The sequence below is a fragment of the Rhinoraja longicauda genome, chromosome 2, assembly GCF_053455715.1.
Source record: "Rhinoraja longicauda isolate Sanriku21f chromosome 2, sRhiLon1.1, whole genome shotgun sequence".
Classification (NCBI taxonomy): domain Eukaryota; kingdom Metazoa; phylum Chordata; class Chondrichthyes; order Rajiformes; family Arhynchobatidae; genus Rhinoraja; species Rhinoraja longicauda.
Window position 1 is genome coordinate 12,998,813 of NC_135954.1, and position 22,624 is coordinate 13,021,436.

A 22,624-nucleotide genomic window follows, 5' to 3' on the forward strand; every position below is an offset into this window, starting at 1 on the left:
CAGATGCAGGAATCTTGAGCGCCAGATGAACTCCAGATGAGCGCCAGATGAACTCTGAGCGCCAGATGAACTCAGCTGATCAGGTAGCATCTGTGGAAGGAATGGACTGGTTTCATAACGAGAGGATTTCAGTATAGGAGTAAAGAGGTTCTTCTGCAGTTGTATAGGGCCCTGGTAAGACCACATCTGGAGTATTGTGTACAGTTTTGGTCTCCTAATTTGTGGAAGGTCATCCTTGTAATTGAGGCAGTGCAGCGTAGGTTCACGAGATTGATCATTGGGATGGCGGGACCGTCATATGAGGAAAGATTGAAAAGACTATGCTTGTATTCACTGGAGTTTAGAAGGATGAGAGGGGATCTCATAGAGACATATAAAATTATAAAAGGACTGGACAAGCTAGATGCAGGAAAAATGTTCCCAATGTTGGGGGATTCCAGAACCAGGGGACACAGTCTTAGAATAAAGGGGAGGCCATTTAAAACTGAGGTGAGAAGGAACATTTTAATCCAGAGAGTTGTGAATTTGTGGAATTCTCTACCACAGAGGACAGTGGAGGCCAACTCACTGGATGAATTTAAGAGAGAGTTAGATAGAGCTCTGGGGGCTAGTGGAATCAAGGGATATGGGGAGAAGGCAGGCACAGGTTACTGATTGTGGATGATCAGCCATGATCACAATGAATGGTGGTGCTGGCTCGAAGGGCCGAATGGCCTCCTCCTGCACCTATTTTCTATGTTTTGTATTTTTCACGCAAAGGGTGGTGGGTGTATGGAACAAGCTGCCAGAGGAGGTAGTTGAGGCAGGGACTATCCCAACATTTAAGAAACAGTTAGACAGGTACATGGATAGGACAGGTCTGGAGGGACATGGACCAAACGTGGGCAGGTGGAACTAGTGTAGCTGGGGCGTGTTGGCCGCTGTGGGCAAGTTGGGCCTGTTTCCACGCTGTGTCACTCTATGACTAGGTGACGTTTCCAGTCAGGACTCTTCTTCAGCTACAAGCAGATAGACAGAAAAAAGTGTCTGTCTATAGTTCATAAGTTCATATGAACCACAGACAGACACTTTTTCCCCAAGCTGTACTTTCACTGAAGGGATTGATTACGCAAACATTCAGATGCACTTTCACCCAAACTAAATTTCACTATCTGTCAAACCTGCCATGAAATACTTGGATTGCACAACCTCTTGGTCTCATGCAGACTCACAGTATGCTAGACGTTCCTCAATGCGTATCACAAATAGGACAAACTGCGGGAAATAATGCCGTGATCACCATCTGTCGTCTCCTAATCTGAGGAAAGACATTCTTGCCATAGAGGGAGTACAGAGAAGGTTCACCAGATTGATCCCTGGGATGGCAGGACTTTCATATGAAGAAAGACTGGATAGACTCGGCTTGTACTCGCTGGAATTTAGAAGATTGAGGGGGGATCTTATAGAAACTTACAAAATTCTTAAGGGGTTGGACAGGATAGATGCAGGAAGATTGTTCCCGATGTTGGGGAAGTCCAGAACAAGGGGTCACAGCTTAAGGATAAGGGGGAAGTCTTTTAGGGCCGAGATGAGAAAGTTTTTTTTCACACAGAGAGTGGTGAATCTGTGGAATTCTCTGCCACAGAAGGTAGTTGAGGCCAGTTCATTGGCTATATTTAAGAGGGAGTTAGATGTGGCCCTTGTGGCTAAAGGGATCAGGGGGTATGGAGAGAAGGCAGGTACGGGATACTGAGTTGGATGATCAGCCATGATCATATTGAATGGCGGTGCAGGCTCGAAGGGCCGAATGGCCTACTCCTGCACCTATTTTCTATGTTTCTATCTCCTTAGGATATACGTCCTGCTCTTGATTTTACTTGGCGATTCCTCCCAATGGGGGCATTTGGCCTGAGTTAAACCCTGGTTACCACTCCCTAGCACATGTCTACGAAGGCAGAAGAAACTGCAGATGCTGGAATCTTGAGCAAAGAAGGCTGTGGAGGCCTAGTCAATGGATATTTCTATGGCATAGAGAGATAGATTCTTGATTTGTACCGGTGTCAGGGAAGAAGGCAGGAGAATGGGGTTAAGAGGGAAAGATAGATCAGCCATGATTGAATGGCAGAGTAGACTTGATAGGCCGAATGGCCTAATTCTGCTCCTATCACTTATGAAAACACAAAATGCCAGGAAAACTGGGTTAACACATGATGAGCATTTGACGGCACTGGGCCTGTACTCGCTGGAGTTTAGAAGGATGAGGGGGGACCTCATTGACACTTACCGAATAGTGAAAGGCTTGGATAGAGTGGATGTGGAGAGTATGTTTCCACTAGTGGGAGAGTCTAGGACGAGAGGTTACAGCCTCAGAATGAAAGGACGTTGTTTTGAGAAGGAGATGACGGATTTCTTCAGTCAGAGGGTGGTGAATCTGTGGAATTCTTTGTCACAGAAGGCTGTGGAGGCCAAGTCAATGGATATTTTTAAGGCAGAGAAAGATAGATTCTTGAATAGTACGGGTGTCAAGGGTTATGGGGAGAAGGCAGGAGAATGGGGTTAGGAGGGAGAGATAGATCAGCCATGATTGAATGATAGACTTGATGGCTGAATGGCCCAATTCTGCTCTAATCACCTAATGAACTCAGCTGGATTGAAATGGTTGTTATTCCTCAAGTTGTCATTCATAAATTAGAGCACTTTTATCAACACTAGGGCTTCCGAGATGTCCTCGTTTTTCAGAAAACGGGGCTTCCCCTCCTCCATTATAGATGAGGCTCTCACTAGGGTCTCTTCTACATCCCGCAGCTCCGCTCTTGCTCCCCATCCCCCCACTCGCAACAAGGACAGGATCCCCCTCGTTCTCACCTTCCACCCCACCAGCCAGCGGATCCAACATATCATCCACCAACATTTCCGTCACCTACAACAGGACCCCACCACTGGCCATATCTTCCCATCCCCTCCCCTCTCTGCATTCCGCAGAGACCGTTCCCTCCGCAACTCCCTGGTCCACTCGTCCCTTCCTACCCAAACCACCCTAACCCCGGGCACTTTCCCTTGCAACCGCACGAGATGCAACACCTGTCCCTTTACCTCCCCCCTCAACTCCATCAAAGGACCCAAACATTCTTTCCAGGTGAGACAGAGGTTCACCTGCACCTCCTCCAACCTCATCTATTGCATCCGCTGCTCTAGATGTCAACTCATCTATATCGGCGAAACCAAGCGCAGGCTCGGCGATCGCTTCGCTGAACACCTGCGCTCGGTCCGCATTAACGCAACTGATCTCCCGGTGGCCCAGCACTTTAACCCCCCCTCCCATTCCCAGTCTGACCTCTCTGTCATGGGCCTCCTCCAGTGCCATAGTGAGGCCCGCCGGAAATTGGAGGAGCAGCACCTCATATTTCGCCTGGGCAGTTTGAGGCCCGGTGGTATGAACGTCGACTTCTCCAACTTCAGATAGCTCCTCTGTCCCTCCCTTCCCCTCCTCCTTCCCAGATCTCCCTCTATCTTCCTGTCTCCACCTATATCCTTCCTTTGTCCCACCCCCGACATCAGTCTGAAGAAGGGTCTCGACCCGAAACGTCACCCATTCCTTCTCTCCCGAGATGCTGCCTGACCTGCTGAGTTACTCCAGCATTTTGTGAATAAATCGATTTGTACCAGCATCTGCAGTTATTTTCTTATACTATTAGTTGCAGTGTCAAGCAGTATTTCCGAACCACCTTTAAACTAATCGAACAGCGATAAAACATTTGGAAGAGTAGCAATTTACCCTTCCTGCGTGGGAAATCCATCTTTTGTAAATCTGTTCCAGTTCCTGTGTCTCTCTTCAGTAAATCTGTGTCAAATTCATTCCATCTTTTCAGTCTGTTTGGCAATTCATAAACCTGGAGTAGACAGCCTATAAAGCTGTCTGTTCCTTGTTGAATGTACTGCGCGCTGACTCCCAATACACCAGAGGACTGCTTGTCTACATAACTACTGGTTTATGTGCAGTCCTACCCAGCTTGAACAATGGCAAGAAAGTTCCCTGATGTCAGCCTTGCATAAAACAGGTTTTCACAGATATAAAGGCTGAAAGTGTGTTGGGACAAAGTATCTGAGGGCTAGGCTGAGGACAGCACGGTGCCGCAGCGGTAGAGTTGCTGCTTTACAGCGCCGGAGACCCGGTTTTGATCCTGACTACGGGTGCTGTCTGTACGGAGTTTGTACGCTCTCCCCGTGACCACGTGGGTTTTCTCCGGGTGCTCTAGTTTACTCCCACACTCCAAATACGTACAGGTTTGTAGGTTAATTGGCTAGGTTTAAGTGTAAATTGTCCCTGGTGTATGTGTAGGATAGTGTTAGTATGCGGGGATCACTGGTCGGTGCCGACTTGGTGGACCGAAGGGCCTGTTTACGTGCTGTATCTTTACTAAACTAAACTAAAAAGCTTGTAAATTTCTGCAAACTTGCACAATACGTAGAAATCAAAACGCGTGGTTCGCACAAAAATCCTGCAGGAAAACAAATTGTTTATCAAACATGGCATCACAACCAATCACACATTGCAGCAAAATCACTCCAACACGTGAAAGAGAAATGATATTTCAAGACACTCAATAAATTGAGAAGGCTGTGATTATTTGTGTTCTTCACAGCAACATAAAGAATCACCATTTTAACAAAGTCAAGGCATCAATTTTTCTGGCAGAAACCATGACGATGTGACACAATACGTTAACTGCAAGACCATTCTTTGCTGCAAAGGAGATGAACCAGAAACTACAATCATCATTTGTATTAACAGTCCAGCAGCGTGGCAACACCGACCTTATTGAAGTCTTCCGACGTTGCTCTCATCTCTTTCCATGTCTTATTCAGCAGCTGGATGCAGATGCAGAAAAACTCCTCAAACGATCGGTCGTGAGTGAAAAACATGGGGTGGAATTCTTTGCAGGTATCACTGGCTGCAGGGTGACAAGAGGAATCGGACGTTAGTGAAGGGCAATTCTTGCTATTGAGGGCGTGCAGCGTAGGTTTACTAGGTTAATTCCCGGAATGGCGGGACTGTCATATGTTGAAAGACTGGAGCGACTAGGCTTGTATACAATGGAATTTAGAAGGATGAGAGGAGATCTTATCGAAACGTATAAGATTATTAAGGGGTTGGACACATTAGAGGCAGGAAACATGTTCCCAATGTTGGGGGAGTCCAGAACAAGGGGCCACAGATTAAGAATAAGGGGTAGGCCATTTAGAACAGAGATGAGGAAAAACTTTTTCAGTCAGAGAGTTGTGAATCTGTGGAATTCTCTGCCTCAGAGGGCAGTGGAGGCCAATTCTCTGAATACATTCAAGAGAGAGCTAGATAGAGCTCTTAAGGATAGCGGAGTCAGGGGGAATGGGGAGAAAGCAGGAACGGGATACTGATTGAGAATGATCAGCCATGATCACATTGAATGGCGGTGCTGGCTCGAAGGGCCGAATGGCCTCCTCCTGCACCTATTGTCTATTGTGGGAGGGGATGATAAAATAGCTGAAGAGAAGTGAATAAAGGAGGGAAGGGCATTGATGAGAATTAAAGAGGCGATACTGATCGAGAGTGATCGGGCATGAGACAGAGAGTGAGGGAAAGTGAGGGCGAGGTGAAGTTAAAGGGGTTCATGAGAGAATGAAATCAATGGAAGGGGAAGGGAAGAGAAATGAGGGGAGGTAGAATTGAAGAGTGGAGGGAAAGGATTTAATTGAGGGAAGGTATTGGAGAAATGTGAGTGAGTAGGATTGAAGAGTGAGGGTGTGGATAGAAAAGGGAAAAGTATTGAATACAAACGAGGGGGGAGGGAGGGAAGAATGTAGAGAAGAATGGGACTAAATAGAAACAATAAAAAACACATTGCACTCCCAGTTTAAAAATTAGGCCTTGCTTGGCAACATACTCATCATCACTGAACCATCAAATGAAAACACATACTCTACCCGAGTGGTAACAAGAGCCGAATCTCTCAAAACACATCCTTGTAGATGTGCTTATTCATCAGCCAGTTATGTGGAATTCCCGGCCAATTGGAGAAAATGAGATTTTCAAATTACTTGTCATAAAATAGATTTACAGTGGCACAGCGGCAGAGTTGCTGCCTTACCTGTGTGGCTTACAAGTGCTCTGGGCCCACTGTTGTGGATAACCCTTAAACGCTGCCTCAGTTCAGGGACAACTGGTGATGATGGACAATGAATTTTAACACTTGCAGAGCAGTAGTGAGAAGGGCAGCACAATGGCGCAGCGGTAGAGTTGCTGCCTCAAAGCGCCAGAGATCTTGGTTCGATCCTGACCACGGGTGCTGTACGAAAATAACTGCAGATGCTGGTACAAATCAAAGGTATTTATTTCAACTAAATGCTGGAGTAGCTCAGCAGGTCAGGCAGCATCTCAGGAGAGAAGGAATGGATGACGTTTCGGATCGAGACCCTTCTTCAGACTGACCACGGGTGCTGTCTGTGCACTGTGGATTTACTCCGGATGCTCCGTTTTCCCCCCCACATTCTAAAGACGTGCAGGTTTGTAGGTTAATTGGCTTCTGTAAATTGTCCCTAGTGCGGAGGATAGAACTAGTGTACGGCTGATCGTTGGTCGCCACGGAATCGGTGGGCCAAAGGGCCTGTTTCCATGCTGTATCTCTAAAGATTTGAAACAGCTAACTTATCTTTGCATAGAGATTTAAAAATTTAGCCCATGATTTTATCTTGGTTCAATAATTTGTAGTGTATAAATCAGCCATATTCTATTTTTATCAAAATGTATCCCATCATTATCACCTCTTCCACTGCCAACAATGGACCATTGTGGACTCCACCTTTCTCGAGACATCAGTGCTGGCTCTGATTTGTTCTGTACCTTTTCATCCCTCTAGTTTCCCTCTCCCCTGACCCAAAGCATCATGTGGAAGTTTCTTCCCACAGGCCATCAGGACTGTTAACTATTATAACTCCAGGGACTACATTTTCTTTTCTGTATTAATTTTAATTTACATGCTGTAATTGTAATTTTTTTTGCACAATCCGCAGGCATTGCCACTTTCATTTCACTGCACATCGTGTGTGTGTGACAAATAAACTTGACTTGACTTGACTATTCCCTTTCTCCACAGATGCTGCCTGTTCCACTGAGTTACTCCAGCATTTTGTTTCTATCTTCTATTTTTATCAGGTGGCAATCCATAACTTTTTCCGTTTTTTTTAATGAAACCGTCTGTTTTTCCCTTGTAAAGAATTCGGTTAGAGCCTAAGTTTATTGTCACGTGTACCAATGTACAGTGAACAGCTTTTGTTGCGTGCTAACCAGACAATGCAAGATCCCAATCGATCCATTCACAGTGTACATGATAAGGGAATAACGTTTAGTGCAAGGTAAAGCCAGCAAAGTCCGATCAAGGATAGTCCGAGGGTCATCAAAGAGGTGGATTAAGTAGTTCAGCACTGCTCTCTGGTTGTGGTCAATGCTCTCTGGTGTGTTCCTCAGTGTGCACATCACTGAGGACCTTTCCTGGACACTGCACACGGCGGACACAATAACAAAGAAGGCCCACCAGCGGCTCTTTTTCCTGAGAAGACTGAGGAAGTTTGGCATGAACGCCAACATCCTCACAAACCTCTACAGATGCACCATCGAGAGCCTGCTGCTGATGGGCTGCATTACAGTCTGGTACGGGAACTGTTCTGCCCACAGCCACAAATCACCACAGAGAGTGGTGAAGACGGCACAGCACATCACTGGCAACTGTCTCCCGGCCATTCAGGACATTTCCTACCGGCGGTGCCTGCGGAAGGCACGCAGCATCATCAAGGACCACAGCCACCCAGCACGCAGGCTGTTCTCCTTGTTACCGTCAGGCAGATGATACAGGAGTATGGCTGCGCGTACCACCAGACTTAAGAACAGTTTCTACCATCAGGCCATCAGGCTTCTAAACTCATAAACACATTTCAAGTCATATATGTTGATTATTTTTAATATTGTCTTTTTAACTATTTTTAATATTGTCTTTTTACCTTACTAATGTCATTTTTTATCTTATTTATCCTTGGAATATTACTGCTGAGGTGACCCGTTGTCTTGTCAAATACATTTCATTGTACCGTTGACCCTGTGCCAACCTACATATGACAAATAAAATTTATTATTATGATTATAATATCTGCATTGGCATCTTGTCTGGATCTTTAAAGGCATTCATGCCTTTGGATAACCGTGGCATTCCATGCAAGAGGAATCTGCCAAGACCATTAAGTAAACACCCAGCAGCCAACTCAAAGCAACTAATTGCAACCTTTTGTGCACAGTGGTTGATACGCGGCTTCCAGTCTCCTCAGCAAAGCCAAAAGTTCATCGCTTTTGACAGAAGAATAAACATGCAGCTGCAAATGGCAGTGAAATGTTTTTCTTAAACACTTTAATTTTAATGTTAGCTTACTTCACTGGGCAAAGTAAACTCAGACACTTCCTTTCATCATTAAAAAGGTATCCCAGGGAGTTTTAGTAAATGAAACACTTTGCGTGCAAAAGTAATTGCACTCAAAGAAATAAAGAACAATATGATTCATAAGTTATGGGTGCAGAATTAGCCCATCAAGTCTACTCCTCCGTTCAATCTTGGCTGTTCTATCTTTCCCTCTCAACTCCATTCTCCTGGCTTCTCCCCATAACCCCTGACAGCCGTACTAATCGAGAATCTATCAATCTCTGCCTTAAAATATATTAATTGACTTGTCCTCCACAGTCTTCTGTGGCAATGAATTCCATGTTGCTTTGGAGATAAATTATTGGTTGAAGTTAAAGCTGCCAACTTTAGATAGTTCCTCTGTCCCTCCCGTCCCCTCCTCCTTCCCAGATCTCCCTCTATCTTCCTGTCTCCACCTATATCCTTCCTTTGTCCCGCCCCCCTGACATCAGTCTGAAGAAGGGTCTCGACCCGAAACGTCACCCATTCCTTCTCTCCCGAGATGCTGCCTGACCTGCTGAGTTACTCCAGCATTTTGTGAATAAAAACTTTCTCATCAAAACGCAAACCCAGTTTGCGCCTGCTTTTCCCCTTTTTTCCTTGAATTTGTCCACTGCAATTTTGCTATGAAAGATTTACGGGCTAAACACGGGCAAAAGGGACTAGCTTCGTTGGGGCATCTTTGTCAGCTGGGACAATTGGGCCAAGTCTGAGGAATGATCTCGACCCGAAACGTCACCCATTCCTTCTCTCCAGAGATGCTGCCTGACCCGCTGAGTTACTCCAGCATTTTGTGTCTATCTTTGGCCTGTTTCCCTGCTGTGTGACTCTATGACCAATTAACCTAGCAACCAATACTCCTTTTGGGATGTGGGAGAAAACTGGAGCTCTCAAGAATAAACCCACCTGGTCACAGAGCTACCAGGATAAGTGGAAAAATGTAATGCTGCTGTGAGAGTCCTCTTCACACTGGGACAAAATGGAGAAGTGGTTTATTCTCGAAGTGGTTTTTCTCGGCTTACTCTGGGGGTCGTTGCTGGCAATGAAGGATTCCCATCCCGGCCATTCTTGGCACAAGTTGGGACAAGTGCAGTGGCAGTCATGCCCACCTCAATCAGACCACGCACTCCAACAATGACTCCACCGTCCATCAACAATAACATCGACAATGGACCAACATCCAACAATGCACATTTGGGACAGTCAACCCTGCAATCTCTGCACCAAAAATCAATTTACCAAGCAACACCTCCATACCAGTGAATGACATTAAGAATTCATTGTAATATAGTTATGTAATAGTTCATTTCTGCACAGCCAAGTCCCCAGAACAATGGGAGGTAAAAGAGGTGGAAGGTTTATTAATGTCACGGAGGCACTCAGAGAGGACATGTTACAATAGACAATAGGTGCAGGAGGAGGCCATCCGGCCCTTCGAGCCAGCACCGCCATTCAATGTGATCATGGCTGAGCATTCTCAATCAGTACCCCGTTCCTGCCTTCTCCCCATATCCCTTGACTCCGCTATCCTTAAGAGCTCTATCTAGCTCTCTCTTGAATGCATTCAGAGAATTGGCCTCCACTGCCTTCTGAGGCAGAGAATTCCACAGATTCACAACTCTCTGACTGAAAAAGCTTTTCCTCATCTCAGTTCAAAATGGCCTACCCCTTATTCTTAAACTGTGGCCCCTTGTTCTGGACTCCCCCAACATTGGGAACTTGTTTCCTGCCTCTAACGTGTCCAATTAGGCTTGTATACACTGGAATTTAGAAGGATGAGGGGGATCTTATTGAAACATATAAGATAATTAGGGGATTGGACACATTAGAGGCAGGAAACATGTTCCCAATGTTGGGGGAGTCCAGAACAAGGGGCCACAGTTTAAGAATAAGGGGTAGGCCATTTAGAATGGAGATGAGGAAGAACTTTTTCAGTCAGAGAGTGGTGAAGGTGTGGAATTCTCTGCCTCAGAAGGCAGTGGAGGCCAGTTCGTTGGATGCTTTCAAGAGAGAGCTGGATAGAGCTCTTAAGGATAGCGGAGTGAGGGGGTATGGGGAGAAGGCAGGAACGGAGTACTGATTAAGAGTGATCAGCCATGATCGCATTGAATGGCGGTGCTGGCTCGAAGGGCTGAATGGCCTACTCCTGCACCTATTGTCTATTGTCTATAAACCCTTAATAATCTTATACGTTTCGATAAGATCTCCTCTCATCCTTCTAAATTCCAGTGTATACAAGCCTAGTCGCTCCAGAAGTGGTTCTTCCACTGATGTGATATTCGTAGAGCTTAAAAATAATAAAGATGTGCTCACGCTACTCTGATTGTACTTCAGCCTCCCAATTACTACACCTTAGACACAAAATGCTGGAGTCACTCAACGGGTCAGGCAGCATCTCTGGAGTTAAGGAATAGGTGACCTTTTCGGATTGAGACCCTTCTTCAGACTGAGAGTCAGGGGAGAAGGAAACTAGAGGAAACTAGGTACAAAGAACAAACGAATGACATCTATGAAAAGAACAAATCAAAGCCAGCAACGATGATCAAGGAGAGGTAGAGTTTCCCTCTCTCCGACTCTCAGTCTGAAGAAGGGTCTCGACCCGAGACGTCACCTATTCCTTTTCTCCAGAGATGCTGCCTGACCCAGCATTCTGTGTCTATCTTCGGTGTGACGATGCTGGTTTAAACCGAAGATAGACACAAAAAGCTGGAGTAACTCAGAGGGACAGACAGCATCTCTGGAGAGAAGAAATGGGTGACGTTTCTTCAGACTCTGCCGGATCACATCCCCGTCGCTAACTATATCATTTGTGCCAACATACACAAAGACCCCTGACTGCTCACCCTCCCTATTTAGAATCATCTGCAGCTTCTCCAGGCATCCTGGACCCTGGCACCAGGGAGGCAATACACCACCCTGGAATCTCACTTATGGCCACAGAATCTCCTGCCTATCCCCCTACCTAACGTGCTTATTACTATCACTCTAACTGACTTCGCCCTTTACCACTCTGCCTCACATCCCAGCCCAGTGTCACAGCCTAGGGCTGCTGATGCTCTCCCTGACCAGTAACCCCCACCCACCCACCCACCCACAGTATTCAAAATGGTGTTATCACTTGCCAGCCTCTGTATTCACTCACTTCCAGCTTCACCCCACAATCTGCTGCAGTTGTACAGGGCATTGGTGAGACCACACCTGGAGTATTGCGTACAGTTTTGGTCTCCTAATCTGAGGAAAGACATTCTTGCCATAGAGGGAGTACAGAGAAGGTTCACCAGATTGATTCCTGGGATGGCAGGACTTTCATATGAAGAAAGACTGGATTGTACTCGGCTTGTACTCGCTGGAATTTAGAAGATTGAGGGGGGATCTTATAGAAACATATAAAATTCTTAAGGGGTTGGACAGGCTAGATGCAGGAAGATTGTTCCCGATGTTGGGGAAGTCCAGAACAAGGGGTCACAGTTTAAGGATAAGGGGGAAGTCTTTTAGGACCGAGATGAGAAAGTTTTGTGGAATTCTCTGCCACAGAAGGTAGTTGAGGCCAGTTCATTGGCTCTATTTAAGAGGGAGTTAGATGTGGCCCTTGTGGCTAAAGGGATCAGGGGGTATGGAGCGAAGGCAGGTACGGGATACTGAGTTGGATGATCAGCCATGATCATATTGAATGGCGGTGCAGGCTCGAAGGGCCGAATGGCCTACTCCTGCACCTATTTTCTATGTTTCTATGTTTCTAATCAGTCTGAAGAAAGGCCCCAACCAGAAAAGTCACCTATCCTACGCCACAGGGGCTGTACCCGTTGGAGTTTAGAAGGATGAGGGGGGACCTCATTGAAACTTACCGAATAGTGAAAGGCCTAGATGGATAGAGCGGGTGTGGAGAGGATGTTTCCACTAGTTGGAGAAGTCCACGACTAGAGGCCGTAGCCCCAGAATAAAGGACGTAGCTTTAGTAAGGAGATGAGGAGGAATTTCTTTAGCCAGAGGGTGGTGAATCTGTGGAATTCTTTTCCACACATGGCTGTGGAGGCCAGGTCAATGGATGTTTTTAAGACGGAGATTGATAGATTCTAGACTAGGAGGGGTGTCAAGGGTAATGGGCAGAAGGCAAGAGAATGTGGATGAGAGCGAGAGATAGATCAGCTACGATTGAATGGCGGAGTAGACTTGATGGGCTGAATGCCCTAATTCTGGTCCTGTAAGTTCCAGAGATGCTGCCTGAACCATTGTTACTCCAACACTTTATGTCTTTTCTCTGTATCAGGATTCATTGTGTTCTTCCAAGATGCTTTAATGCCGAAGATGGGTCTCGACCCGATACATCACCCGTTCCTTCTCTCCAGAGATGCTGCCTGCCCCGCTGAGTTACTCCAGCATTTTGTGTCTATCTTCGGTTTAAACCAGCATCTGCAGTTCCTTCCAACATATGTTTCAATGCCTTATTTGAAAGATAGCACCTCCAAATCTCCTTATGTGCTGTATACTTCCAGCACCGGTGTCAGACAAGCATTTGTGCTTAAGTATTCTAGAGCACCGAGTGAACCCACAACCTTCTGACTCAGGGCTGAAAATAGTAGCACTTGGTCAGGCTGACATGCTTCAGCGTGGGCTATGGGGATTGATCAGCCTACTCCTCCAGCTTCCTTCCTCCTTTCCACTGCATTTATCAGCTCACTGTAAACACCTAAAACTGGTCCGAAATACTCCTCTTATCACATGAAACAAACACTTCACCGCTGTGATACCAATGTCCCCGAGACCACCACGTAAACCCAGGTTTGGTCCATTTCCCTGGCGTTTATTTCAAGAGGGCTTGTATACAAAAACAGGGATGTAATATTGAGGCTCCATAAGGCGCTGGTAAGGCCGCATTTGGAATATTGTGAGCAATTTTGGGCACCATATGTGAGGAATGATGTGCTGGCTCTGGAGAGGGTCCAGAGGAGGTTTACAAGAATGCTCCCAGGATGCAATAGCTTAACCTATGATGAGCGTTTGTCGGTACTGGGCCTGTACTCGCTGGAGCTTAGAAAAATGAGGGGGGAACCTCATTGAAACACACAGAACAGTGAAAGGCTTGGATAGAGTGGATGTGGAGAGGATGTTTCCCCTAGTGAGAGAGTCTAGGACTAGAGGTCATAGCCTCAGAATTAAAGGACGTTCTTTTAGGAAGGAGATGAGGAGAAATGTCTTTAGTCAGAGGGTGGTGAATCTGTGGAACTCTGCCACAGAAGGTTGTGGAGGCCAAGTCAGTGAATACCTTTAAGGCAGAGATAGATTTAGATTTTAGATTTAGATTTAGAGATACAGCGCGGAAACAGGCCCTTCGGCCCACCGCGTCCGCGCCGCCCAGCGATCCCCGCACATTAACACTATCCTACACACACTAGGGACAATTTTTACATTTTACCCAGTCAATTAACCTACAAACCTGTACATCTTTGGAGTGTGGGAGGAAACCGAAGACCTCGGAGAAAACCCACGCAGGTCACGGGGAGAACGTACAAACTCCGTACAGACGGTGCCCGTAGTCAGGATCGAACTTGAGTCTCAGGCGCTGCATTCGCTGTAAGACACAAACTCAGGCGCGGCGCCACCGTGCCACTCTTGACTAGTACAGATGTCAGAGGTTATGGGGAGAAGGCAGGAGAATGGGGTTAGGAGGGAGAGATAGATCAGCCATGACTGAATGACGGAGTAGACTTGATGGGCCGAATGGTGTAATTCTACTCCTATTCCTCATGACGTACTATAGAATACTCAAAAGTGATAGAAATAAAGCACAACTGCGGTTACTGGAAATCTGAAATAAAAACAGAAAATGCTAGAAATATTCGTGGCATCCCCTGCAACAACCTTTGCACCATTGTTCTGACAATGGGTGTTTGATATGAAACTCTAACACCATTGTTAATTTCATTGATGTTGCCTGAGCTGCCAGGTGGCAGCATTATCTGTCTGTCTTTTAATACTCTGTGGATTACTACCAACTGTAATATTAATGTCAATCTTTATATTGTACAAAGATATACATTTCATGAGTGAGAAGGAACTGCAGGTGCTGGTTCACGGTAGCGCAGCGGCAGAGTTGCTGCTTTACAGCGAATGCAGCGCCGGAGACTCAGGTTCGATCCTGACTACGGGTGCTGCACTGTAAGGAGTTTGTACGTTCTCCCCGTGACCTGCGTGGGTTTTCTCCGAGATCTTCGGTTTCCTCCCACACTCCAAAGACGTACAGGTATGTAGGTTAATTGGCTGGGTAAATGTAAAAATTGTCCCTAGTGGGTGTAGGATAGTGTTAATGTGCGGGGATCGCTGGGCGGCACGGACTTGGTGGGCCGAAAAGGCCTGTTTCCGGCTGTATATATGTATGATATGATAAACCAAAGATAGACACAAAAAGCTGGAGTAACTCAGCGGGACAGGCAGCATCTCTGGAGAGAAGGAATTGGTGACATTTCGGGTCGAGACCATTCTTCAGACCTCATTTCAATAGACAATAGGTGCAGGAGGAGGCCATTCGGCCCTTCGAGCCTGCACCGCCATTCAATGTGATCATGGCTGATCATTCTCAATCAGTACCCCGTTCCTGCCTTCTCCCCATACCCAACTGACTCCGCTATCCTTAAGAGCTCTATCTAGCTCTCTCTTGAATGCATTCAGAGAATTGGCCTCCACTGCCTTCTGTGGCAGAGAATTCCACTCGACCTCCATTGACCATTTAAACCTCTCCACATCTTTCAAGAATCCAAGATGATTAAGGCTCATCATATTATCTATATATTAATACTCTCGTTTGTTTGTTTGTTTGTTCCTGAACTACAGCCAAAACGGTACACGATAGCACGACAACCTTAGGCCCACCTTACTCACCGTCGTCCCTTTGGTGCTAATGGAAGAGGTTTCATTGAAATCAGTGTTATATTTTTTAAGTTATTCACATTTTAAAGTTAAAATCTATCTCCGAGGGAGGGAGGGAGGGGGGTAGAGGGTTGGAGGGGGAAGGAGGGAGGATAAGGGGGGTTGAGGGGGATGGAGTGGGGGGGAGGGGGGTTCGGAGGGAGGGGGAGAGAGGGAGTGGGAGGGAGGGGGGAGAGGGGGAGGGAGAGGGGAGAGGGGGAGTGGAGGGGAGAGGGGAGGGAGGGGATGGGGAAGGGGAGAGGGGAGGAGGTGGTTGGGAAGGGGGGGAGGGGGGAGTGGGGGGGGGGGGGGAGAGGGGGGGGGGAGGAGAGGGTGCTGCACCAACGCAGAGAGGTTTGGGCCCAACGGGTCCACTTGGTCTAGTTCCAAATATTATTCCTAACTTTGATCGGAGTTATTCCCTCATCCTGTATCCGCACCTGGAGTACTGTCCGGTGAGGCAGAGGTTCACCTGCATCTCCTCCAACCTTATCAACTCCTGTATATCGGCGAGACCAAGCGCAGGCTCGGCAAACGTTTCGCTGAACAACTCCGCTCATCCCCCTAAACCTATCTGATCTCCCGGATGCTGAACACTTTAACTTCCCCTCCCATTCCCACACTGACCTTTCTTTCCTGGGCCTCCTCCATTGGCAGAGTGAGGCCCAGAGCAAATTGCAGGAACAGCACCTCATATTTCGCTTGGGTAGCTTACACCCCAGCGATATGAACATTGACTTCTAACTTCAAGTAACCTTTGGTTTCTCTCCCTCTCCATCCCTCCCCTTTCCCAATTCTCCGACCAGTCTAACTGTCCCGGACTCGATTTAATCTGTTTGCTTTGTTGTTACCTTCTCCCAGCTAACAATGATCTTATCCTTCACTCCATTAACAGACAGCAGCCATAGTCAGGATCGAACCTAAGCATGCAGGTACAGCAGGCAGTGAAGAAAGCTAATGGAATGTTGAGCTTCATAACAAGAGGAGTTGAGTATAGGAGCAAAGAGGTCCTTCTGCGGTTGTACAGGGCCCTAGTGAGACCGCACCTGGAGTACTGTGTGCAGTTTTGGTCTCCAAATCTGAGGAAGGACATTCTTTCTATTGAGGGAGTGCAGCGTAAGTTCACGAGGTTAATTCCCGGAATGGCAGGACTGTGATAAGTTGAAAGACTGGAGCTTGTGTACGCTGGAATTTAGAAGGATGACAGGGGATCTTATTGAAACATATAAGATTATTAAGGGATTGGACATGCTAGAGGCAGGAAACATGTTCCCAATGTTGGGGGAATCCCAAACCAGGGGCCACAGTTTAAGAATAAGGGGTAGGCCATTTAGAACGGAGATGAGGAAAAACTTTTTCACTCAGAGAGTTGTGAATCTGTTGAATTCTCTGCCTCAGAAGGCAGTGGAGGCCAATTCTCTGAATGCATTCAAGAGAGTTGTGAAACTCTGGAATTCTCTGCCTCAGAAGGCAGTGGAGGCCAATTCCCTGGATGCTTTCAAGAGAGTTAGATAGAGCTCTTAATGATAGCGGATATGGGGAGAGGGCAGGAACGGGGTATTGATTGAGAATGATCAGCCATGATCACGGTGAATGGCCGTGCTGGCTCAAAGGGCCAAATGGCCTCCTCCTGCACCTATTGTCTATTGAACCCGGGTCTCTGGCGCTGCAAGGCAGCAACTCTACCGCTGTGCCTCTGTGGCGCCCAGATACGATTAGTCTAATTTGACCTCATGCTCGGCATGGAATTTATGGGCTGAAGGGCCTGATTCTGTACTGTTCGGTTCTTCATTCTAAGTCCCCCGATTCTTCACCCCTCCACCTATGGTAGCAGTTTCCCCCTGCCAACTTTCTCCAAAGCTTTCATGATTTTAAATGCCTTTAGCGGGAGATTGACCCCAGTTTCGCCAGTCTATCAACGTTAACTGAAGTCCTTCAGATCTGGAATCATTTTCACATGGCATGTCTGAGTTATGAGTTTAGTTTATTGTCATGTTTACCGAGGTACAGTGAAAAGCTTTTGTTGCTTTCTACCAGTCAGTGGAAAGACTATACACGATTACAGTCGAGCCATCCGCAGTGTACAGATCCATGATAAAGGGAATAACGTGAATAATGTTTAGTGCAAGATAAAGCCAATAAAGTCCGATCAAAGATAGTCCAAGGGACTCCCATGAGATAGACAGTAGTTCAGGACAGCTCTTTATTTGTTGGTAGCATGGTCCAATTGCCTGATCACAGTCTGGTGCCCAAAATAGACAATAGGTGCAGGAGTAGGTTATTCGGCCCTTCGAGCCAGCACCGCCATTCAATGTGATCATGGCTGATCATTCTCAATCAGTACCCCGTTCCTGCCTTCTCTCCATACCCCCTGACTCCGCTATCCTTAAGAGCTCTATCCAGCTCTCTCTTGAATGCATTCAGAGAATTGGCCTCCACTGCCTTCTGAGGCAGAGAATTCCACAGATTCACAACTCTCTGACTGAAAAAGTTTTTCCTCATCTCCGTTCTAAATGGCCTACCCCTTATTCTTAAACTGTGGCCCCTGGTTCTGGACTCCCCCAACATTGGGAACATGTTTCCTGCCTCTAATGTGTCCAACCCCTTAATAATCTTATACGTTTCGATAAGATCCCCTCTCATCCATCTAAATTCCAGTGTATACAAGCCTAGTCGCTCCAGTCTTTCAACATATGACAGTCCCGCCATTCCGGAAATTAACCTAGTCAACCTACGCTGCACGCCCTCAATAGCAAGAATATCCTTCCTCAAATTTGGAGACCAAAACTGCACACAGTACTCCAGGTGCGGTCTCACTAGGGCCCTGTACAACTGCAGAAGGACCTCTTCGCTCCTATACTCAACTCCTCTTTTTATGAAGGCCAACATTCCATTGGCTTTCTTCACTGCCTGCTGTACCTGCATGCTTACAGGGACATAAGACATCCACTGCCGCTGAACCAATGTTTTCAGAGGATTCACCAGAACATATCATATCATATCATATACATACAGCCGGAAACAGGCCTTTTCGGCCCTCCAAGTCCGTGCCGCCCAGCGATCCCCGTACATTAACACTATCCTACACCCACTAGGGACAATTTTTACATTTACCCAGCCAATTAACCTACATACCTGTACGTCTTTGGAGTGTGGGAGGAAACCGAAGATCTCGGAGTAAACCCACGCAGGTCACGGGGAGAACGTACAAACTCCTTACAGTGCAGCACCTGTAGTCAGGATCGAACCTGAGTCTCCGGCGCTGCATTCGCTGTAAAGCAGCAACTCTACCGCTGCGCTACCGTGCCGCCTTGCACCTCGGCAAATTCTTGATTAGAACGGGTGTCAAAGGTTATGGGGAGAAGGCAGGAAAATGGGATTAGGAGGCAGAGATCAGCCATGATTGAATGGCGGAGTAGACTCGATGGGCCGAATGGTCTAATTCTACTCCTACAGCTTGTGAACACTTGTGCTCTATTCATATTTTATAAAGCCCAAGCAGGTACGGGATACTGAGTTGGATGATCAGCCATGATCATATTGAATGGTGGTGCAGGCTCGAAGGGCCGAATGGCCTACTCCTGCACCTATTTTCTATGTTTCTATGTTTCTATCACACCTTTTGCCAGCTGCTTGATTAAACCAAATTGAATATTCCAAGGAGGAAGCAGGCAGTATCCTGAACTGGGTTTGTACATTCAGTGCTCAGGATGTGTTCCTAAGAACAAGACCGCAAATGGAATCCGCGCGGAAATGTGTCATGATAGCACTGTCTATATTGAGATGCTCTACCCTCAGCATAACTCAGTTGGCAGCCTGATGCAAATTCATGTCCTTCCTAAACCTTGAGGATTCTTTATTGTACTGTCCACCCCGGCAATGATTTACACTCAGCAACACGGCCAAGGTGCTGTCCAGAGTCTCATATGATGAAAGAATGGGTCGGCTGGGCTTGTATTCACTGAAATTTAGACGGATGAGAGGGGATCTTATGGAAACGTGTAAAATTCTTAAGGGATTGGACAGGCTAGATGCAGGAAAAATGTTCCCGATGTTGGAAGAGTCCTGAACCAGGGGTCACAGTTTAAGAATAAGGTGTAGGCCATTTAGGACTGAGATGAGGAAAATGTTTTTCCACCCAGAGAGTTGTGAATCTGTGGAATTCTCTGCCACAGAAGGCAGTGGAGGCCAATAAACAGGATGTTTTCAAGAGAAAGTTAGATGTAGCTCTTAGGGCTAACGGAATCAAGGGATATGGGGAAAAAAACAGGAACGGGGATACTGATTTTGGATGATCAGCCATGATCATATTGAATGGCGGTATAAGAAGATAACTGCAGATGCTGATACAAATCGAAGGTATTTATTCACAAAATGCTGGAGTAACTCAGCAGGTCAGGCAGCATCTCAGGAGAGAACGAATGGGCGACGTTTCGGATCGAGACCCTTCTTCAGACTGGTCAGGGGGGCCTGAATGGGCTACTCCTGCATCTACTTTCTATGTTTCTATGTCTCAGTGGTAGGTGACCATTTCAATGGCCTTCTGAATGCTGCCTACACACTAGAGGCAATTTTACAGAGGCCAATTAACCTACAAACCCTCAAGTCGTTGGGATGGGAGTGGAGGCCGGAGCTCCTTTAGGAAGCCCCTGCGGTGATGAGGGGAACGTGCAAGCTCCGCACAGAGAGCGCCCGAGGTCAGGATCGAAGCCGTGTCCCTGGCAAGGTGAGGCAGCAGCTCTAACAGGTGTCACGGTTTACGGGGCAGAAGGCAGGAGAATGGGGTTGGGGGGGGGGGGAGATAGATCAGCCATGATTGAATGGCAGAGTAGACGATGGGCCGAATGGCCATATTTTTGCTCCTATCACTTATGACCTCACTAAACCAAGCCCTGGGTAGTTCTGTAGGAAAGAAAAACTGCAGGTGCTGGTTTAAATCGAAGGTAGACACAAAATGCTGGAGTAACTCAGCGGGACAGGCAGCATCTCCGGAGAGAAGGAATGGGTGACGTTTCGGGTCGAGACCCTTCTTCAGATGTCTACCCTGGATAGTTCTTACTGGTAAGAAGCGGAGGTACTAGTGGAAGGCAGTGATTGGCACTGGGCTCCTGGTACGGCAGCAGGCAGGACACGGGTTCGCACATGGTCCCATGAGGGCAGAAAGCCGCCTTTCATTAAAGCGCGAGGCCCTTGTATCTGTGAGAGTTCTTACTCCAGGAACGAGAGCAGATCAGCTCCGGAGCAATGCTAAGCTGCAGTTATTTTCTTATACTCGAGTCATACAGCATGGAACAGAGTCATCGGCCCAACTGGTCCATGCCAACCTAGTGCCCCATCGATGTTCGTCCCATTTGCCCACGTTTAGCGCACCTCAGTAATTGAACCTATCAGTTGGCAGTTCGTATAAGAAAATAACTGCAGATGCTGGTATAAATCGAAGGTATTTATTCACAAAACGCTGGAGTAACTCAGCAGGTCTGGCAGCATCTCAGGAGAGAAGGAATGGGCGACGTTTCGGGTCGAGACCCTTCTGAAGGGTCTCGACCCGAAACGTCACCCATTCCTTCTCTCCTGAGATGCTGCCTGACCTGCTGAGTTACTCCAGCATTTTGTGAATAAATAGCCTGGCAGTTCCTTCATTATAACTATCCACCCTCTATGTGGACAAATGAGCACATGTTAATGGTTTGCACCCGGTCCATAGAAGGAATGATTTAGTCATTTGCCAGTGATAGCACAGTGGCTGATGAAGGAGATGGGTGGCACGGTAGAGTTGCTGCCTTACAGCGCTGGACACCCAGGTTCGATCCCGACTTCGGCTGCTGTCTGTACAGAGTTTATACGTTCTCCCCGTGATCACGTGGGTTTTCTTCGAGATCTTCAGTTTCCTCCCACACTCCAAAGACGTACAGGTATGTAGGTAAATTGGCTTGGTAAATGTAAAAATTGTCCCTAGTGTGTGTAGGATAGTGTTAGTGTGCGGGGATCGCTGGGCGGCGCGGACTCGGTGGGCCGAAGGGCCCGTTTCCACGCTGCATCTCTAAAGCTAAAAACTAATGTCAGGCTGCAGGGTGATAGCTACAAATTGGTCAACAATAAAATGGCAAAAAGGCTATAAAATATCAATCCAAAAGTGAGGGCCAAGAGAGGGCAATCCGGGCAATGAATAGGCAAGAAGGCTCCCCACCCAGAACATTGCCTGTTCACATCCTCCAGAAACGCTGCCTGACTCGTTGAGTTACTCCAGCACTTTGTGTTCAGTGCAAGGCTGCACAGTGGAGGCAGGGCGGCACGGTGGTACAGCGGTAGAGTTACTGCCACACAACACCAGAGATCCGGGCTCAATCATGACTACGGGTGCTGTCTGTACGGAGTTTGTACGTTCTCAATAGACAATAGCTGCAGGAGTAGGCCATTCGGCCCTTCGAGCCTGCACCACCATTCAATGTGATCATGGCTGATCATTCTCAATCAGTACCCCGTTCCTGCCTTCTCCCCACACCCCCCGACTCCGCCATCCTCAAGAGCTCTATCTAGCTCCCTGTGACTGTATGCATTTTCTCTGGGTGCCCTGGTTTCCTTCCACATTCCAAATACCTACAGGTTTTGTAGGTTAATTGGCTTCTGTAAATTGTAAATTGTCCCTCGTGTGTAGGATAGTGCAGGTGTACGGGGTGATCGCTGGTCAGCACGGACTCGGTGGGCCAAAGGGCTTATTTCCGCACTGTATCTCTAAACTAAAGTCTTCTACAGGATGAATACGCAAGGCAATCAGGACACGGAGAAGCAGATGGGAACAGGCAGATCTTGGCGAGGAACAGTGCAGGTAAAGGATGGTTTAGGCAGCTATTATTGGCCCAAGCACAGAATACAAGAGCAGGCGGGTCACATTATAACTTTATTAAAAAAATGAGGACGACCAGAACTCGAACGTTGGGTTCAGTTCTGCTCATCCATCAAAAAGATAGCGACAACACATCCCAGGTCGCATGGAAGATTTATGAGGATGTGCTAGAGAACAACGGTTACCAGGAGATTGGGGAGTCACGAGACTGCAGGTGCAGGAATCTTGAACAAAACACAAAGCCCTGTTGGAACTCAACAGGCCAGGCAGCATCTGTGGAGGGAATGGACAGAGGAGGGTCTCGGTCGGGACCCTTCTTCAGACTGCTGAAGAGATTGGCTGCAATGGAGCTACTTCCTTTAGAATAAAGGAAGCTGAAGAGAGATCCAGTTGATGTCAAGTCAAGTCAATTTTATTT

The 22,624-nt window shown here is 47.1% G+C and overlaps 1 protein-coding gene across 4 annotated transcripts in view; it reads right to left on the reverse strand.

Moving 5' to 3' along the window:
* elmo1 (engulfment and cell motility 1 (ced-12 homolog, C. elegans)) overlaps positions 1-22,624 on the reverse strand; it is a 308,339-nt gene that overhangs the window by 108,748 nt on the left and 176,967 nt on the right. For all 4 annotated transcript variants that reach the window (XM_078415056.1, XM_078415031.1, XM_078415048.1 and 1 more), the window contains one exon: positions 4,795-4,931. In XM_078415056.1, the coding sequence (XP_078271182.1) occupies positions 4,795-4,931 (137 nt within the window). The remainder of the gene's footprint in view (positions 1-4,794; positions 4,932-22,624) is intronic.